The sequence below is a fragment of the Heteronotia binoei genome, chromosome 3 (genome assembly GCF_032191835.1).
Source record: "Heteronotia binoei isolate CCM8104 ecotype False Entrance Well chromosome 3, APGP_CSIRO_Hbin_v1, whole genome shotgun sequence".
Lineage (NCBI taxonomy): Eukaryota > Metazoa > Chordata > Lepidosauria > Squamata > Gekkonidae > Heteronotia > Heteronotia binoei.
The window spans coordinates 180,662,240-180,683,998 of record NC_083225.1 but is presented as its reverse complement, the minus strand read 5'-3'; the positions used below and the strand labels follow the sequence as shown (position 1 = coordinate 180,683,998).

The 21,759-nt window shown below is 43.9% G+C and overlaps 1 protein-coding gene across 1 annotated transcript in view; it reads right to left on the bottom strand.

Annotated features, from left to right (window-relative positions):
- The window catches only part of LOC132569141 (autocrine proliferation repressor protein A-like), a 51,040-nt gene that overhangs the window by 18,487 nt on the left and 10,794 nt on the right, over positions 1 to 21,759 (bottom strand). Inside the window, exons 4-7 of the mRNA XM_060235325.1 lie at positions 14,847 to 14,966; positions 5,530 to 5,622; positions 5,300 to 5,389; positions 3,031 to 3,160 (exon numbers count right to left, since the gene is read on the bottom strand). Of these exons, the coding sequence (XP_060091308.1) occupies positions 3,031 to 3,160; positions 5,300 to 5,389; positions 5,530 to 5,622; positions 14,847 to 14,966 (433 nt within the window). The remainder of the gene's footprint in view (positions 1 to 3,030; positions 3,161 to 5,299; positions 5,390 to 5,529; positions 5,623 to 14,846; positions 14,967 to 21,759) is intronic.

Here is a 21,759-nt window from a genome sequence, read left to right as displayed (position 1 = left end):
CAAACTGTTTAAAGGTGTTAAAGTAAAGAAAGAGAAGATAGATGAATATCTACAAAAGTTAAAAATAGATCCCCTAACTGAAAATATGAGAAAAGTTTTGAACGATCCAATTGAAAATATTGAAATTGAAGCAGCAATCAACTCAATGAAAAATGGAAAAGCTCCTGGGCCGGATGGATATACAGTTAAATATTTTAAAACTCTGAAGGATGAATTAATACCAAAATTGCAGAAGTTGATGAACATAATAAGAGTAAAAGGGAAAGTGCCAAATACATGGAAAGAAACTGTTATTTCATTGATACCTAAAGAATATAGAGATGCCACGAATGTAAAAAATTATAGACCAATTTTGTTATTAAATAATGATTACAAAATATTTACAAGAATCTTGGCAGAACGACTTAAACAACATCTGATAAATTTTATAAAGGAAGATCAAGCAGGGTTTCTTCCCAAAAGACAAATAAGAGACAATATTAGGACTGTTGTAAATATTGTAGAATATTATGAAAGACATCCAGGAAAAGAAGTAGCATTATTCTTTGTAGATGCAGAGAAAGCATTTGACAATTTAAGCTGGGACTTTATGTTTGCGGTAATGGAAAAAATGGAGTTGGGAGAAAGTTTTATAAAAATGATAAAAGCAATATACTCCGAACAAAGGGCAAGATTGTGTGTTAATGCAGACCTCACAGAAGAAATTAAAATTAGTAAAGGTACTAGACAAGGCTGTCCGCTTTCACCACTGTTGTTTATAATGACTCTTGAACTTTTATTGATGCAGATTCAAGAAGAAAAAGAAATACAGGGTTTACGAATAAAAGGATGTACTTACAAATATAGAGCGTTTGCTGACGACATAATGTTTATAAATGAAAATCCCTTACAAGTTACACCTTTGTTGTTAGCTAAAATACAAGAATATGGGGAGTTGGCGGGACTTTGTATTAATAGAGAAAAATCAAAAATTCTGTGTAAAAATATGTAGATGAATAAGCAACAAGAATTACAGAGACTAATGGGCTGTGAAGTCACTTCTAAGGTAAAGTACCTAGGGATGGAGATAACAATGAATATTGATCTGTTTAAAAATAATTATGAGAAATTGTGGCGTAAAATGGACGAAGATATGTTAAAATGGAATAAGCTTAATCTGTCATTGCTGGGCAGAATTGCTGCAATCAAAATGAATATTCTACCAAGGATAATGTATTTGTTTCAAACTATTCCTATTGTGGAGGATGCTAAACAATTTGATAAATGGCGTAGGAAAATTTCAGAATTTGTGTGGGCTGGGAAGAAGCCAAGGATTAAAATGAAAGTTTTGTCAGATGCCAAAGAGAGAGGTGGATTTCAACTACCAGATTTAAAATTATATCATGAAGCAGTTTGTTTAGTGTGGATAAAAGAATGGATAACGCTGTTAAACAAAAAACTTCTAATGTTAGAAGGTCATGGAAATAAATTTGGGTGGCACGCGTATTTATATTATGGGAAAAAAAGGATGGATGGTCTTTTCTCTCACCATTATATAAGAAGCAATTTATTAAATACATGGATAAAATACAATATGGAGATGAGAGAAGACCTTTATGGATAGTGCCAGCTGAAGTAATAAAGATAACGGCTGAGATAGGTGAAGAAAAGTGGTTGTCATATAGTCAATTGTTAAAAATACAAAGTGGGAAAATAGAACTGAAAACTGCTGAAGAATTGAGTTACAAATTTGATTGGTTTCAAATGCAACAAATAAAGAGATTGGTAGAGAATGACATTAAAACTGAAGGAATAAGGAAAGAACAAACGGAATTGGAAACAGTTCTGCTTGGAGATAATGACAAATTAATTTCAGAAGTTTACAAATTACTTTTACAATGGTCTACAGAGGACGAAGTAGTGAAATCTCAAATGATTAAATGGGCAATTAATGTTAATAAAGAAATAAAAATGGAATCTTGGGAATATCTGTGGAAGAACTCTATGAAACTCGCAACATGTCAAAGTATTAAAGAAAATTATTTTAAGATGATGTATAGATGGTATATGACTCCTAAAATACTGGCAAAGATGAACAATAAGATGCCTGACAGATGTTGGAAATGTAAAAAGCATGAAGGTTCTTTCTACCATATGTGGTGGACTTGTGAAAGAGCTAAAATGTTTTGGCAGATGATTCAGCAAGAGTTTTCAAAAATTTTGGGATATGAATTCAATAAAGTTGCAGAGATTTTTCTGTTGGGACTACAAATGGAAACATTTCCAAAAGAAGATAGAACTTTAATCTGGTACTTGCTCTCAGCTGCTAGGACATTGTATGTGCAGCTGTGGAAGCAAGAAAAAATACCAGAGAAATGGGACTGGATTATAAAAGTTATGACATGGAGTGAAATGGAGAAATTAACAAGAACATTAAGAGACTATGATTTGGAAGTTTTTAAGAGGGAGTGGAAGAAGTTCAGAAGTTACATAGAAAAGAATGGAAAATAAAAAGATATTGGACAGTTTTTGATAATGAATAAGTTTTAAAAGAAGAATACAACTTTTGGTTTTTTCTGTTTTTATTTTTTTAATAGTTAAGTGTACCTTAATATCTGTTTTCTTAAGTAAACAAAACTGGTGGGGGTCACGTAACGGGGGGAGGGGTGGGAGAAAAGTAAGATATGGGGTAGACTAATTGCTTTTTTAAAGTTGTAAGATATTGATATAGATTTGCTACCATATGTTACCAATAAAATTATTTATACTCGAAAAAGGAGTTTGGTGCAATTTTGGGCTTCAAAGTTAATAATATCAAGTTGGTATTAATGAGGATAGACCTAATTGAATTGTAAGAACAAGTTGGGATTGTACAGGTTGCCTTTTATGCCAGTATTCAATTATGATGAGTTTGCTGAGTCTTGGCAGACAGATGATTTTAAGGTATGGGAGAATCTAAAATTAACTAGAGTGGTTGATTTATTAACAATCACTCCAGTTCTTTCTTCTCTAGAAATTCACTGTGTATCCACAAGGATCATACATGCTTACCCAGGGGGTCCACAAGACGAGCCAGATCACTGAAACGGGGATTATCCAACTCTTGTGTTATATTCATCTCATAGAAGGGTTTCAGCATATAAGACCAGCCGCAATATGCTCGGTATTGGTGGTGGAAACTCTGTTGAAAAATTAGGATCATGAGTCTTGGATGCACACGAATATACACTCAGCAGAGTTGGATGGTGCTGCCCAGCAGTTTAAGAACTGGAGTTTTTAGAATAAGACCAGCCAGCCAATGTGGCAAACCAGGATGCTTTGGAAGATATTGAGAGCCCAATCTAGTGGGCTAGCCTGAATATTGATGATTCCTCTATAGCTAGAAATAGATCGTGATGGTACCTACAGGACCGCCTCTCCCCATATGTGCCCTGAAGATCATTACAATCCACTTCACAACATTGTGTAACCATGCCTGGCCCAAAGGACATCCATCTTGCCTCAACCAGGGCCAGGGCTTTTTGACATGGACAGGTTCGAATCAGCTCCCTGCAGAGATTCAGATTCAGACTTACTACCTTTTCACAGGGCCGGTAAGATGGAGCTATTTCACCGGGCCTTTCGTTGAGGCAGTGGGCATCCATATCCCATCTACTTGGCCTCCTGTACTTCTGGTGATGCCATCTTTTTATTTATCTTTGAGCCTATAGCTTCATTGATGCCGATTGGAACTGCCACCTATGTTGTCATATTACTGTTTTACTGCTTTTATTATGCTGTTTTAATGGTTTTAATATGTATGTATTGATTGTGTTTCAATTACAATGTTTTCTGCTCTGAGCCCACTCATGGGAAAGGGCGGAATATAGGTCAACTAAAATGAATGAGCCTCGTGGCGCAGAGTGGTAAAGCTGCAGTACTGCAGTTGGAGCCCTCTGCTCACGACCTGAGTTCGATCCCAGCGAAAGCTGGTTCAGGTAGCCGGCTTCAGATTGACTCAGCCTTCCTTCCTTCCGAGGTCGGTAAAATGAGTACCCAGCTTGCTGGGGGGAAAGTGTAAAAGACTGGGGAAGGCGACGGCAAACCACCCTGTAAAAAGTCTGCCGTGAAAACGTTGTGAAAGCAATGTCACCCCAGAGTCAAAAATGACCTTTTTAAAATTAATGAATGAATGAATTTTGTTGGTTTTCATGCTACCTTTGCGGTTGCACACACAACAGGATTAATCCACCAGTGAAGTAATAACCCATTAATTTATTTTGCCTCCAAATTCTCAGAACTAACTGGATTGAGCTACAGTTCCCAGGCAGCATTTCAAGAAACAGCAAACTGTTTCTGAGCTAATTTAGAATGCTCATCATAAACATGAATGGGATTGGCAATCAATGATGCAAAATGTGAAGGAATGACATGCTGGTGAGGGAAGTCATTCTCACACTGCACCCTATTAGACTCACAACAATTGACGCTGCAGTGCTGAACAGAGTTACACAACTTCAAAGGCCATGTGGCTCGCAGGGGTGGCCAAAGGTAGCTCTCCAGATGTTTTTTGCCTACAACTCCCATCAGCCCCAGCCAGCATGGCCAATGGCTGGGCTGATGGGAGTTGTAGGCAAAAAAACATCTGAAGAGCTACTATTGGCCACCCCTGCAAAGTATTTAAAAGGGTATAACTCCAATCAGGACTGCATTAACTAAGTAAAGCACATTTTTTTTCAGTTTTATGTGCGTGGGCAGAGGTTGTTTTGTAGAAAGATAGGTGGTGGAGCTCATCCAGGGATTGTTATGCAGCTGCACATACTCTTCAATGGACAAGGAGGTGGAACTCTCAGAAAGATTCAGAAGCTTCGCTCCTGTGAGCTCCCACTGAATCTGAGGCCTGTGCTTGTGTGTGCACCTGGAAGTGACTGACTCCTGCTAGGAGCAGGAGGTGGCTGAATAAAACCTGCCCCTGCCCTCAGGCTCTGGTATTCTGAGGAGGTCTCCCATCCAAGCACTTTCCAGAGTTGACCCTGCTTAGGTTCCGACATCTGACAAGATCGGGCTTGCCCGGGCTATCCAGGACAGGCTAGCAAAGCACATTTTAAAAGATAAATTGGTACTATTTTCCTATAGAAGGCATTGAGCAGCTAGAGGGATGGAGACCAGGGCAGCTGTGAGAAACATCACACGGGCGTGTGTACACAAAACCTGTGCTATGCAATCCATCATCATTTGAAGCTCTCCAGTTTTTTTGAGGATCTGAAGGGTCTCTTGCAATTTGCAGTGAAACTGAACTTTGCAGAGGCTTGGAGATATTTGCTTGCAATTGCAGTCTCACCTCAGTGAAATTCAGGAAATCCATGGCAACGGGTACAATTCCTTCAACCCTCTTATCAACAGCAGCCGTCAGCCAGGAGATCCAGCCACCCTGCAGGAAGAATAAAAAAGGGGTGCAAAAAGCATCTGAGATTATGAGAATGGCATGTGAGAGGGTAATGCCCATGTGTACAGCAATGAAAGCAAAATGCCTAATTACTGCAGCTGCTCATATCTGCCACTCACACATACCAACGAAATGCCCGTCAGTGTAAATCTTTCAATGGGTTTATGATGTTTGTTCTTCATATACTCTGTTATAGTGTCCATGGCTCTCACTGTGGCCTGCAAAGAGAGAACAGGAGAACAGTCACCTTCTGGGGAGCAAGAGATGTTTGCACAGCACAGGGGTGGCCAAACTGCATCTCAGGAGCCACATGTGGCTCTCTCACACACATGTATTATGTGGCACTGCTCTATTGGGCTGGCTTGAAGAAGGAATTTGTCTCTTTAAATCACTTCTCCAGGCCAAGCCAGACGATGGCTTAGAGAATGCATTTAATGTTGCTTTCTTTCCACCTCTCCAACCTTCCTCCATCTATTTTCCTTCCTTCCTTTATTTTTTATTTTATTTTGTAAATTTATAGTCTGCCCTTTCCCATAATGGGCTCGGGGTGGATTGCAACACAATAGGACAGTTAAATCCAACAATAAGACAGTTAAAAAGTTAAAACAGTTGAAACCATTAAATAAATATTAAATAAGGCAGCGTAGATGGCATGAAGATAGTGCTCACATAGAGACATAGGAATCCTTCCTTCCTTCCTTCCTTCCTCCCTCCCTCCCTCCCTCCCTCCCTTCCTTCCTTCCTTCCTTCCTTCCTTCCTTCCTTCCTTCCTTCCTTCCTTCCTTCCTTCCTTCCTTCCTTCCTTCCTTCCTTCCTTCCTTCCTTCCTTCCTGTCTTGTAGCTCTTGAACATCAAACATTTATTCTATATGGCTTTTATGTTAAGCAAGTTTGGCCACTCCTGGCACAGAGGTTGTCTGTATGGCACATCTTCACAGATACAAGAAAAACAGAATCTCAGGAAATGTTTCTACTTAGGGCCCCATGTTATTCTAGAACTCTGCAGGATGTGTTGGGCTAACGCTGATGGGACAAGCAATTTGCTGCACACCAGAATCATTTCTTTGTTTGGTGTGTGTGGGTTTCTTCAGATAAATATATTCAGAAGTAGGGATGGGCATGAACTGGGCCATGAGCCAAAACTTGAACTGAACTTTGCTGGTCTGAGGCTTGTGAGCTGAGGTTCATCACCCACCTGTTCGTTGAACAAATCTCCAAGCTTTTGTGCATGGCTCAGAGCTGCTCAGAAAGCAGAATCCACAAAGCCTGGTGAAAAAATGCTAGGTAACGGTGGGGGTGGTGATGTTTTCCAGCCTTGGAAACACAAACTGGGACCGTCAAAGCTTGACAGGCAATGTTGCTAGCCAATAACAGAGTTCCCTTCCTGTTGCTTGCAATGGGAGGGGCCAATGTATACAAGTGTCTGATACATCCCCTTTTTTGGGGGGGGGGGGTACAGCCATCATCATCATCATACCTTTTATTAGTATACTCAGGCATAATATGAAATGAGGACAGACAAAATATACAATCTGAGATTGAGAACAATAAACTAATAAGAGTATAGCAAAACATGCCCAGCATAGATGCTAATGGACTTCTCCTGAAATTTACTAACAGCCCTTGTGATTTCTATTTCATTGTCTTTCACTAGGCAGTGGTAGTCAGTCCCATTCACTAGGTTACAGGGAAGGAGAGAAAGAACAGAACAGCCCGTAACGGCATAAAACAATGTAGACTGTTACAAAAAACACTGGGACGCATCACAGACACTCAAGAACAATATTCTACAGCAGAAAAAGGGGAACTCACACGTCCTTATTACCCCATTGCGGGCCAAAAGGCCTCCAGAACACCCCGGAACAGGCCGGAACGGGCATCAAACAACCTGGGCTGCCACAAAAAATACTGGATTGCCTCACTGGCCCTCCAGAACAACATTCTAGAAAATAAAAAGTGGAACTCACACATTTTTATTATCCCGTTCCGGGTCAAAATGCCTCTGGAACACCCTGGAACAGGCTGGAATGGGTATAAAACAACCTAGCCTGCTTCAAAAAACACTGGGATGCATCACAGACAGTCATGAACAATATTTTACAAATGAAAAGAAGGAAATCACAAGTCTTTATTAACCTGCTCCAGGCCAATATGTCTCTGGAACACCTCAGAACAGGCTTTAAACAATCAATGGAAGAACGTTTTGGAAATACAAATGCAAAAATGCAATTCTGTTATTTTCCTGTTTCAGGTCACGATTACTCCAGAACACCTCCAAACTGGCTGGAATGGACATTTAATAATAATAATAATAATAATAATAATAATAACAACAACAACAACAACAACAACAACAACTTTTTATTTATATCCCGCCCTCCCCGCCAAGAGGAAATAAGAAAGCGTACCACTAAAATATGTGGGATTCATTGCAGGCACTCCAGAACAACATTTTAGAAATCCAAATGCAGAAATACTTTGCACTTATTAACCTGTGGCAAGTTAAAATGCCTCTAGAAATATTGTGTATTCATTTCCTCTTTCCAGGCCAAAATGTCTCTGGAACAAGCCAGAAAAGTCATTAAACAAACAATAGTTCCTGCAAGTTCCCTAGGTAGAGCTAGCAGCCATGGATAGATAGGAGATACGTTTCTACAGATACAAGGGATATCCTGGTTTGTGGAAAAAGCTGAAAAGTAGAATCAAAAATGGGAGTCATGTGCCATAGCGCTCTCTCTCTCGGCTTGACTTCGCGAACAAAGATTTAAGAAAGGTGCAGTAGTCCACGTCTGCTGCAGGCTCGCTGGTGGCTGACAAGACCAATGCGGGACAGGCAGGTCCGGCCACAGTGGCTGCAGGGAAAAGTCTAATTTGGGGTTGATGCTGTAGCAGTGCGATTCTTCCTCAATCTCCTTTTGTCCTCAAGACCAGCTATGCGTGCGTTCTCAAAGGAAGACACAGCCTGGTGGATGGTGTGCCTCCATGCTTTGCGATCTGAGGCTAGGTCAGACCACTGGTGATGGTTGATGGGACAGGTGCTAAGGGATTTCTTCAAGGAGTCCTTGTATCTCTTCTTTGGTGCCCCTCTATTTCGATGGCCGGTGGAAAGTTCGCCATACAGGGCAATCTTGGGAAGGCGGTGGTTTTCCATCCTGGAAATATGCCCTGCCCAGCGCAGCTGCGTCTTCAACAGCAGTGCCTAGATGCTTATAACCTCCGCCCGCTTGAGGACTTCAGTGTTGGTCACAAAGTCACTCCAGTGGATGTTGAGGATGGTGCGAAGGCAGCGCTGATGAAAGTGCTCAAGGAGTCGCAGGTGAGGACGGTATAAAACCCACGATTCGGAGCCGTAGATAAGGGTAGGCATCACAACCGCTTTGTAAACATTGATCTTTGTGCCTTTTTTCAGATGCTTGTTGCTCCACACTCTTTTGTACAGTTGGCCGAATGCACGGTTTGCCTTTGCCAGCCTGTTGTCGATCTCCTTGTCGATCTTGGTGTCTGAGGAGATGATGCACCCCAGGTAGCTGAACTGCTGGACTGTCTTCAAAACTGATTCACCCACAGTGATGCAGGGAGGGTGATAATGTTCCTGGGGTGCAGGCTGGTGGAGAACTTCTGTCTTCTTCAGACTAACTTCTAGGCTGAATAGCTTGGCAGCCTCTGCAAAGCTGGACATCATATGCTGCAGAGCTGATACCGAGTGGGAGACAAGTGCAGCATCATCAGCAAACAGTAGCTCTCGGATAAGTTTTTCCATTGTCTTGGAGTGGGCCTTAAGTCGCCTCAGGTTGAACAGGCTGCCATCGGTACGATAGTGGATGTAAACACCATCAGCTTCATCTAGATCTACTGCGGCTCTTTGAAGCATCATGCTAAAGAAGATCGTAAAGAGAGTTGACGCGAGAACACAGCCTTGCTTTACACCTGTGCCTATTGGGAAGGGCTCCGAGAGATCGTTGCAGTGTCTGACTTGGCCTCGCTGATCTTCATGTAGCTGGATAATCATACTGAGGAACCTTGGGGGACATCCCAAATGTTCCAAGATTTTCCACGGGCCTTTCCTGCTAACGGTGTCGAAAGCTTTGGTAAGGTCGACAAAAGTCACATATAGACCCTTGTTCTGTTCCCTGCATTTCTCTTGGAGCTGCCTGAGAACAAATACCATATCGGTGGTGCTCCTGTTAGCTCTGAAGCCACACTGGCTCTCGGGGAGGAGTTCTTCTGCAATGGTGGGCACCAGTCTATTCAGGAGTATTCTGGCAAGGATTTTGCCTGCGACGGAAAGCAGGGTTATCCCCCGGTAGTTGGAGCAGTCTGACTTTTCCCCTTTGTTCTTGTGTAGAGTGATGATGATTGCATCGCGAAAGTCCTGTGGTAGTTTGCCTTGTTCCCAGCAGGTGACAAGTACTTTGTGAAGTGTGCTATGTAGTACTGTGCCCCCATGCTTCCAGATCTCTGGTGGAATTCCATCAACTCCTGCTGCCTTGCCACTTTTCAGTTGCTTGATGGCTTTAACAGTCTCTTCTAGGGTGGGGATCTCGTCGAACTCTGTTTTCACTGGTTGAAGTGGAGTGAGGTGGATTGCTGAATCTTGAACTACGCGGTTGGCACTGAAGAGAACCTGAAAATACTCCGACCACTGGTTCAGTATGGATGCCTTGTCTGTGAGGAGCACTTGGCCGTCTGCACTACGCAAGGGACTCTGAGCCTGATATGATGGACCATATACTGCCTTCAGGGCTTCGTACAACCCTCTTAAATCACCAGTGTCTGCACACAGCTGGGTTCTCTCTGCAAGCTTGGTCCACCACTCATTCTGAATGTCTCGAAGCTTGCGCTGGAGGTTGCTGCATGCAGCGCTAAAGGTTGCTTTTTTTCCAGGACAGGAGGGCTGAGCAAGATGTGCTTGGTAGGCAGATCTCTTTTTCACCAGTAATTCTTGGATCTCTTGATCTCGTCAAACCAGTCCTTGTTCTTCCTTGTGGAGAACCCAAGGACTTCTTCAGAGATCGACAGGATGGTAGTTTTTAGGTGTTCCCAGAGTTCTTCTGGAGAAGGGTCTGTGGGGCAACTGGGGTCCTCAATTCTTGGCTGGAGTTTTGCCTGGAAGGCAGCTTTAACTTCGGCTGACTGAAGGCTGCCATCCTGAAACTTCCTCCGAGGGATACCTCCTCTCCTGGGTGTAGGTTTAAAGTGAAGACGGAGATTGCAGCCTACAAGACGATGATCCATATGACATTCTGCACTGGGCATTACTCGGGTGTGTAAGACATCTCGAAGGTCTCTATGGCACACCAGAATGTAGTCAATAAGGTGCCAATGCTTGGACCGTGGGTGCATCCAGGTTGTCTTCAGACTGTTCTTCTGCTGGAAGATAGTGTTGGTGATGGTGAGCTGATGCTCCGTGCAGAATTCTAGCAGGAGGCGCCCGTTATCATTGCAGTTGCCAATGCCGTGTTTGACAAGTACTCCTTTCCAGGCTTCCGAGTCTTTACCTACTCTGGCATTGAAGTCGCCAAGGATGATCACCTTGTCCTCTGTAGGGGTCTTCTGTACGAGGTTGCGTAGATCAGCATAGAACTTGTTCTTTTCTGCAGGATCTGCTTGAAGGGTTGGGGCATACACACTAAAGAGTGTTGCATGCTGCTTGTTTTGAAGTGGAAGGCGCATGGACATGATGCGATCTGAGTGATGTGTTGGCAGATTTTTGAGTTGGAGGCAATGGAGTTCCTGACCATGAAGCCGACGCCAGAAAGGCGGCTCTCAGCCTTTGACTTACCCGACCAGTAGAGGGTATAGCCAGCACTGTGTGCCATAGCACAGCCAACATATAGATGCCAGCAAGGGGATTTCAAACAATTGAGAAGCAGAGATGGTTTGCCACTGCTATACCATGCCACTTTCTATCCCATCCAAACTAGCCATCAATGTTTTCACTTGCTCAGGCATCACACGAAATTGTTTGAAAAGTTGTGTTGCTTAGCACCTGGAGATTCCCATGAAAAGGTAGAGATGACCTAAGAGAGTGCTGTGGAAAGAACAGTTGGTCAGATTACAGGAGGCGAGAACAATAGAGGTCTAGGTGGGAGTGGCAGGCAAAGGGTCAGGGCTAAAAATGCACCCGGCATACTTTTGACTCCAAGGCCCCTGAACTGTCCCGTCTGGTGTGGTTTGGGGCTTAAATCATGGCCTTAAACTAATGTGGGTCAAGTAGCTGCAGGCTATACAGCCTAAGAAAGGGGCTGGCAGTGGAAGGGCTCCCCAAGGGTTTTTGCAGGTCCCCCACTCACACATCGGTCAGTTTGTTTGCATTCCACAAGTATTTAGCCAACCAACAATAGAACAGAGATGTCATATTAAAAGGAATAACTGGAACGGTTTATGCACTACTCCACATAGCCAGTCACATCTATTCAGACTAGTGGTGGTTGTCGCAGGTTTTCTAACGTAACAAGTTTTCTAGGCTGGCTTGCAGAGATTCTTCTTTAACTGAACATGACAAAAAGTGAACCTTCTGTGGTATTTTCAACCGCTGTACTATGCCACTTCTGCAGGACCACCTTAATCCACACAGTGGATCAAAATAGTAAAGCAATGGGGGGATGTCCCTAGTGCACTGTGGATTAATTAATGTGAACAAAACCAGCGTTGTAAAGACTGGCTTTAAATGGTCGGGAAGTTAAATGAAGCACTGTTAGCTGAAGACAGGAAGGGTTAAAAAAAAGTGTACTCTTTCTGTGTTTTGTTTTCGAAAATTTTGTTCTGGAGTGCCTGTAATGCATCCAACCTTTTTTCAGTGATGCTATTATTTCTTGAATGCCCATCCTGTTGTGTTCTGGAGGCATTATGGCTCAGAACACATTAATAAATGTGCTAATAAAGATGTGTGAGTTCCGTTTTATCAGTTCTAGAATATTGTTCTGGAGTGTCTGTGATGCATCCCCGTGTTTTTTTGTGGCAGCCCAGGTTGTTTGATGCCTGCTCCAGCCTGTTCCAGGATATTCTGGAGGCATTTCGGCTTGGAATGGGCTCATAAAGATGTCTGACTTCCAGTTTTTCTTTTCTGGAATCTTGTTCCTCAATATCTGTGATGCATCCCAATGTTTTTTTGTGCCAGGACTGAACAGGGATATTGGTTTTTTATCTCATTACAGATGCTAAACCCACTCTCAGAACTTCAAGAACAGAATGGGGAGGGGAATTGCTGAATTACAAACTATTATGAAACTTGGAACAAACACCTCCCCAGGACTGAACAGAGATGTTGTTTTGTTTTTTTATCTCATTACATATGCTGAATCCACTTTCACCAAGTATGGCGATATATCCATAGTATTCCAATGTATTTCTCTTTTAGGATAGTGTATCAGAATAATGCTTTTGTATTGACATACTCAAACAAGGGATATTGGCTGTTTTACATACCCATCTTCCACTATATTTTACATCTTTTACATACCCATCTTCCACTATATTTTAATGTATTTTTTCCTAATGGCAAACTAGAATGATGTATATATTTATGTTACATGTTAAAAGGTAAATTAGTTGGACAGGAAAAACTGGGAAAGAAATGCTTTCTTTTTGACCCAGGTTTATTAACAATAGAATAATTAACAAACATTCTCACATTCTGACATGTTACTGTTTTATGGTTTCCACACTAATACAACTGAGATCAAAGGTTTTCTGAATTGGTTAATTTTACTATTCTGCTATTGGTTTTTAATTTTGTACCACTTGGCATTCCAAACCCCACCAGCTATATGAGGCTCTGCTTACTGTACCTCATTCCTCATCTGAAGAAATGTGCATGCACACGAAAGCTTACGTTCTGAATAAAACGAAGTTGGTCTTAAAGGTGCAATCGACTCCTATTTTGTTCTACTAGTTCAGACCAACATGGCTGCCTATTTGGATCTATCTGCTTGAAAAGAGTTCCTTTGAACAGTCTTGAGAAACTATCATTTATTGCTTTATGACCTTTAATTGCAGAGGGGTTTGTTTACTTTATATAAAAAAACCAGGCCAACTTCATACCTTAAGTATTCAAACGTGATTGGAATGTCTGTCTCCCTCCATCCTCCAATATTCACTGAAGGGTATATCTCAAATAAACCTTCACCAGTCTAAATACTTTTATTTGCATATATTATTTATACTGGACTCTATAATCTACTTTCTCTTGATGTCCCCACTACTCCATTTGCCAGACTGGAGAAAACATTTGTCTCTTTAAATCTCTTACAAACAGATGGGAGGCAGCTCAGAGAAGAATTTGCATTTAAATGTTGCCTTATCCCCTCATTTCATGTCTATTTGCCTTCCTTTCTTAATGCTTTGCACCCTCCCTTCCCCCTCCCTCTATCGCATTGTTGAAGCTTTAAAAACTCTGATATGCACATTTCGCTGCTCTCAGAAATCTGATGTTCATTCTATGTGGCTCTTACAATGAGCAAGTTTGGCCACCACTTATCTACACCAAGCAAAAACCATGAAAGAAAGCTGGGTTACCACATCAGAGAATGTAAACGTTCCAAAAGGTTTTTGGTGTGTGTTTGTGTGTGTGTGGCGGGGGTGGAGAAGGGGTGGTTTGGAATTCCCAGGTCTGTTGTCCTCCTCAACCGCTATTTTCAGGATTGGAAATGATCCTTTATATTTGAATATTAAATGTGGCACCGTGAGATCTCCAGTTTTCCCCTTTAATTTAGCAGGAAATATAAATATAAAGAAATATAAAACACACCATTAATTAATAACATTAAACAGTAGAGAAAGGGAATACACACACTTTCCACTGGCAGTGCCAGAGGCTGGCAAACCACCTTTCCCCTTTTCCACTGGCAGTGCCAGAGGCTGGCAAACCACCTTTCCCCTTTTCCACTGGCAGTGCCAGAGGCTGGCAGACTATCTTTCCCTCCTGACAACTCATCTACACTCGTGCCATAGATGGGGAGCAAAGGGGGAAACTCCACTTAAGTTGTGGTCTGTGAAATTAAGGAGCAAAACCGTGCTGGAAACGGCTTCACTGCTGATCCAGGATTTTAACTGTAAATGGTAGCCAAAAAGCCGGAGCAAGACAGTAGTGAGGCCAGTTTGTAATGTAGATGGTCAAATCTGAAAGGGTAGCATAACTGGATCTTTTGCCCAGTGTAGAATCCCCCATGAATTATCAAAAGCACATAAAAGACCACAATTGACATGGGCTGGTAATCTGGCAGGGCCACATGCAAAATGGAGAGACATGCTATGGCCAGTCACATGACATGGGTCAGGCACATCACAAGGGGCTGAAGCCAGTTACTTATCTTCTTTCACCCACGAGCACACTGATCTACAGATCCAGAAGAACATGCAAAGATTAGGCAATCTTGAATGAGATGGAGTGGACTCCCTGAGTCTGAGAGCCAGCCCTGCAGGAGACAAGAGGTGAGGGTTACCTTGACCATCGGGAATTGCACAAGCCAGTGTGGAGGTGCAGTTGGGTCATTCATAAACCTCCACCATGAATATGCAACTGCATCATATCCGGTGATGTTCTTGTATCCTAAAGGATGATCCTGGAAGATAGTGAAGATATTGGATTGGAACAGAAGCAATAAAAAGAAATATAAACTGTGAATCAGCTTTGGGAAAGGAAATGCATCTTTCCTTGTCTGACAGTTAAAAGATATTGGTCCTTTAATATAACTAGTAATAAGGTCCATTATGAAGAGAAGTACAGTGGGTGCTAGAAATTTGCTTTGGGTGAGTGTCATGGCCATGTGGGGGGTGGGGGTGGGGAGGAGAGGCAAAGATAGAGAGAGGCAAGTTATGTTGAGAAGGCAGCTGTTGGGAAGGGAAATTAAGAAGGTAGGGAAATGTGGGGTAGGTTATCAGAAAGGGGGTAAACTGAGCAAAAAGGGTTGGGGCAAATGAGGTGGGAATAGATTGCTTTCCATCTCCTTCCCCATTTCTGCAGCCTCTACTAAGAAAACTACAGTCTTTCTCTGTAGTGGGGACCAAAGCAGCTACATCATTCTCCTCTCTCCCTTTTGATATGCACAACAACCCTGTGAGGCAGGTTAGGTTGAAAATCTGTGACTGGACCAAAATCACCAAGTCAGTTTCCACCGGGGTCTGGCAGACCCTGCTCTGAACTGCCATGTGACACTGGCTGTCATGGGGAGGTTAGGCCAGGTTAGGTTGAAAGTTTGTGGGTGGTCTGAAATCACTCAGTCAGCTTCCACAGTAGAATGCTGGATCTGGCAGACCCTGCTCTGAAATGCTGATGGCCACATCACAGTGGCTGTGATGGGGGGGCTGCTGCTGAATAAGAGCAAGCAGCCAGGCCTAGTTAAGTCCTGCCAGTTGGGTTGCATCAAGTCACCCAGTGGATGATGCCAGGTCTAGGGTAGGAAACATAGAGGTGGAGACTGAAGATATTCTGGTATCACAGCTGAACTCCAGATAACAGATCTCTTTCTCCCTGAAGAAAATAAGTGCTTTGGAGGGAGGAATCTATGGCATTATATTCAGCTAGGGTCTCTTCCCTCCCCAAAGTCTAGTTTCTATAGACCCCAGCACAAAATCTCCAGGAATTTCCCACCAACCTGGAACTGGGAGCCTTAGTCAGGATTGGCCCAAATGAGTTCTCTCTCAAAGGCCGAAGAAAGCCTGGAAAGGACTTCCTCCCCCAGCCTTTACTGACAAAAGCAAGCTTGGTAGTAGAGTCGCCAGGTCCAACTCCGAAAATACCTGGGTACTTTGGGGGTGGAGCCAGCAGACTTTCCCATCCCCCTAATAAACAAATAAAGAAAAATACAGCAGTACAGTTCCTCTGAATACTTCTTCACTTCCTTTTCCCAGCAGCTGGCTGTACTTCATTAAATGAAAGTGAACAGACACACACACTAAAAAAGCAGCCAAAATAAGCACAGTTTGCAAATACATACTTTTGTGATCTTATTGCAGCAATTTACTCACTGGAGCTGCTGAACAGAATCATAGAGTTGGAAGGGACCTCCAGGGTTATCTAGTCCAACCCCCTGCACAATGCAGGAAACTCACAACTACCTCCCCCTAAATTCACAGGATCTTCATTGCTGTCAGATGGCCATCTAGCCTCTGTTTAAAAACCTCCAAGGAAGGAGAGCCCACCACCTCCTGAGGAAGCCTATTCCACTGAGGAACCACTCTAACGGTCAGGAAGTTCTTCCTAATGTTGATCCGGAAACTCTTTGGATTTAATTTCAGCCCATTGGTTCTGGTCCTACCTTCTGGGGCAACAGAAAAGAATTCCACACCATCCTCTATATGACAGTCCTTCAAGTACTTGAAGATGGTGATCATATCACCTCTCAGCCTCCTCCTCTCCAGGCTAAACATGCCCAGCTCCTTCAACCTTTCTTCATAGGACTTGGTCTCCAGACTCCTCACCATCTTCGTCACCTTCCTCTGGAGCTTGTCTATATCCTTCTTAAAATGTGGTGCCCAAAACTGAACACAATACTCCAGGTGACATCTTACCAGAGCAGAGCTAAAGCAATACCATCACTTCATGTGATCTGGACACTATACTTCTGTCGATAAAGCCAAAAATTACATTTGCCTTTTTAGCCACCACATCACACTGTTGACTCATATTCAGCATATGGTCCACTAAGACCCCTAGATCCTTTTTGCACATACTACTGCTAAGATAAGTCTCCCCAATCCTATAACCATGCATTTGGATATTTCCTACATAAATGCAGAACATTTATCACTGTTAAAATTCATTTTATTGGTTTTAGCTGAGTTTTCCAGCCTGTCAAGATCATCCTGTATTCCAGGGGTTGCCAACGGTAGCTCTCCAGATATTTTTTGCCTACAGCTCCCATCAGCCCCAGCTATTGGCCATGCTGGTTGGGGCTGATGGGAGTTGTAGGCAAAAAACATCTGGAGAGCTACCATTGGCCACCCCTGCTGTATCCTATTTATCTCTTCTACTGTATTCGCAACCCTCCACAATTTAGTATCATCGCCAAATTTAATAAACATGCCCTCTGTTCCTTCATCTAAATCATTTATAAAGATGTTGAACATCATCATATATGACCCCTAGACAGCACAGTTGTTAATTATGCTTTGCTTAACAGTTGTAATTCTTTTACTCTGTATTGATTGGTTATAGTAATGTTATGCTTATTGTATGATTTAAAAAGATGTTGAACAAAGCAGGTTCCAGGACAGTTCCTTGAGGCACTCCACTTGTCACTCTTCTCTAAGAGGATGAGGAACCATTCACAAGCACTCTTTGGGTGCAATCTGCCAGCCAGTTACAGATCCACCTAATGGTAACAGGATCCAAACCATCTTTTACCAATTTGTCAACAAAGATAGGATGTGGAACCTTATAAAAAGCCTTACTGCAATCAAGATAAACGATGTCTACAGCATTCCCCTGTTCCAGCAAGGTAGTCACTTTCTCAAAAAAAAAAAAGATCAGGTTAATCTGACATAACTTGTTCTTGAGAAACCCATGGTGGCTCTTAGTAATCACAGCCATCTTTTCTAAATGTTCCAGGACTGACTGTTTAATGACTTGTTCTAAAATATTTCCAGGTATAGATGTCAAGCTGACAGGTTGGTAGTTACCCAGATCCTCCCCTTCTTGAAGATGGGAACATTTGCCCGCCTCCAATCTTCTGGCACCTCTCCTGTTCTCCAAGAATTCTCAAAAATAATAGCCAGAGGCTCAGAAATTACATCTGCAAGCTCTTTTAGAACCCTTTGATGCAATTCATCTGGCCCTTCAAAGAAACTAGGTGATTATGTACTACCCCTATGCTGATCCTAAGTTGCAACTCCATACTCTTGTTATATGTTCTGTTTTTGCCATGTTGAGCACTGTCTCCCTCAGAAGAGAAGACTGAGGAAAAGTAGAAATTGAGCTGTTCTGCCCTCTCTTCATTACCTGTTACAATTTCACTTTCCTGCCCTTGCAATGGGCCTACCATGTCCTTGCTCTTTTTCTTACTCTGAACATAAGAAAAGAATCCTTTTTTGTTGTTTTTAGCATCTTTGGCCAGTCTAAGCTCACATTGAATTCTTTTCTAACTCTTTCTTTACTCTTTCTAACTCTTTTTTTAATCACCTAGAAAGTCCCCTGGATAATGGTGGTAGAAGTGACTGTGAGCAGCATATCAGGAAAGGCTCTAAAGGACAGCCTGTCAAATATTTAAAGAGAGCAATCTCCTCTTTTCCAGATTGAACATTCACATGGCCCTCAGACTTTCCTCATAGGTTTCTTTGTCCAGGCCCTTGATCATCCTCGTTGCTCTCTCCTGCACCCGCTCAATTCTGTCCACATTTTTTTTTAAAGTGAGGCTCCCAGAATTGCACAGGGTAGTCCAGGTGCGGCCTGTCCAAGGCAATGTAAAGTGGAGCTCCTGTGATTTTGATGCTATAGCCTTTGATACAATGCAGGATCATCTATCTATCTATCTATCTATCTATCTATCTATCTATCTATCTATCTATCTATCTATCTATCTATCTATCTATCTATCTATCTATCTATCTAGGTTGGACTCGGAGGAAAAGAACGGGAGCCTCCCAAAAGAACTGGGTGTCCTAAAAACCATGAGAGGAGAGATGGCCGCCATGGCTTGAGAACTGCGGGATGAGATCCAAGCAAACGCCACCTTCATGCTGCGAGAGATGCAGAGGCAGATCGACCGGCTGCTTCTGCGCGACTTCAGGAGGGCCCCAACATCTCCAGCCCCCGCTCCAGCTGCACTACCAGCCCCGCCAGCAGTGCCAGCCCCACCAGTGGCTCCACCAGCGGCCCCGGCAGTTCCAGCTCAGCCCGTGGCCCCAGCACCGGTATCAGTGCTTCCTGGGCCACAAGACTACAGGAGAGGCCTGGAGCTAGATGCCACCTTCGACGGTGATCCGGAAGAGATTGAATATTTCACCATCCAAGCCAATAGCTACATGCATTATTGGGGGAACACGTTCCCAGATTACTTTAGCCGGGTGGACTACCTCGGTTCCAAGCTGAAAGGGGCAGCCAGATGCTGGTACGTAAGCCTATATGAGACGCGGGGCCCCGAACTCGATAGTGTGGCTGGGTTCCTACAAGCCCTGCTGGTCGAATATGGGGACCCCCTTCAAGAAACCTGGGCCATCACGGCTCTTCAGGACATGCACGGCTCTTCAGGATATTTCAGGGTTGAAATCGGTGCGCAAATACACAGCTGACTTCAGGGCACAGTGCGCCAAAATCTGAGGATAGAGCGAGATGATGAAAATCGAGGCTTACCAGCAGGGCCTGAATGCCAGTCTCTTGGATCGGGCCCTTCAGCAAGCCCACCCCACAACTCTAGTGGGATGGGTGCAACTTGCTGGGGAAGTGGAAACCAACATAAAGCGAGTGGCTCTCTAACGCTCTCTAACGCCAAGTTGACAGAATTCTTGGCACTGCACAATCCACAACTTGCGATCTGGACCCATGTCCCTCCTGGCTAATTAAGGCCTGCCAGGAGGAACTAAGACATCCTATACGGGACATCATAAATCGATCCCTTTCAGAGGGTACTTTTCCAACACCCCTGAAAGAGGCAGTGGTCCGCCCTCTCCTGAAAAAAGCTACATCAGACCCGGCCGAATTGGCGCATTACCGGCCGGTCTCAAATTTGCCCTTTTTGGGCAAAATTATCGAGAGGGCTGTGGCGTTGCAGTTACAGGATTTTTTGGAGGGCGCTTCCGTCCTGGACCCGTGCCAGTCCGGCTTTCGCCCGGGCCATGGGAAAGAAACAGTCTTGGTCGCCCTCATGGATGACCTCCGGCGGCAACTGGACCGAGGCGGCTCAGCACTATTACTGCTGCTAGACCTATTGGCTGCGTTCGATATGGTCGATCATCGGCTGCTGTCCCGCCGCCTCACCGATGCAGGAATTCGGGGGCTAGCCTTACAGTGGCTTTCCTCCTTCCTTGAAGGTCGGGGACAAAGGGTGGCAATTGGGGGGGAGCTGTCCCAGAGACACCCACTTCACTGTGGGGTGCCTCAAGGGGCAGTTCTCTCCCCGATATTGTTCAACATCTTTATGCGCCCCCTTGCCCAGATTGCGCGGAGGCACGGGCTTGGCTGTCATCAGTATGCTGATGATACCCAGCTCTATCTATTGATGGACGACCGGACTGGTGATGTCCCTATAAATCTGGACCGGGTGTTACAAGCCGTGGCTGACTGGCTCAGGCTGAGTGGGCTGAAGTTGAATCCGGCGAAGACTGAGGTCCTTTGCTTGGGCCGCGGCCGACCAGGAGGGGAGATCACCTTACCAGCTTTTGACGGTGCGCCACTGATACCAGTGCGCAGGGTCAAGAGCCTGGGAGTGCTACTGGAATCCTCTTTATCAATGGAGGCCCAGATAGCTGCCACTGCTAGAGCCGCCTTCTTCCACCTCAAGAGGGCGAGGCAATTGGCTCCCTTCTTGGAACGCAGCGACCTAGCAACTGTGATCCACGCAACGGTCACCTCGAGATTAGATTACTGCAATGCCCTCTACATGGGGCTGCCCTTATACCGAACACGGAAACTCCAGGTAGTGCAGAACGCGGCGGCCAGGCTGCTGGTGGAACTACCTCAGTGGGAACACGTGCGGCCTGGGCTGCGGGACCTGCACTGGCTGCCGGTTATGTACCGTGTTCGCTATAAGGTGCTGGTTATTACCTTTAAAGCCCTATATGGCCGAGGACCTGCCTACCTTAAGGACCGCCTCTCCCCATATGTCCCCCAGAGAGCACTGAGATCTAGCGCTCAAAATCTTCTAAAAATCCCTGGGCCAAGAGAAGCTAGACTGAAGGCAACCAGGGAGCAAGCTTTTTCAGCAATGGCCCCTTGATGGTGGAATCAACTCCCAGAGATGATGCGAGCACTGCGGGACCTGAATCAGTTCCGCAGGGCTTGCAAAACTTTTCTCTTCCAGCTTGCTTTTATGATAGAACCCGACTAAATTGAAATTGGAACTGACCTGTAACCATCTAGCCATCTTATGTATGATTGTGACCTATAGCACCTTATAGTATCTGTTTTATCTATTTTAATTAATTTATGTAATTGAATTGTATTTTAAAACTCTTGTTTACATTGTATTTTATCTAAATCATGGTTTCCATGTCTGTGAGCCGCCCTGAGCCTGCCTTTGGCAGGGGAGAGCGGGATATAAAAATAAACTTACTTACTTACTTATTTAATTACAACTGCAGCAAGGGGGTAAGGAGGGACGTGAGGCTCGGTCAGGGGGCAAAGCAGAGCCAAAGAAGGGATCAACCCCAGGGGGAGCCACCAAGCCCCCCACGGGTCATAAATGCTTCTGCTGTGGCGAC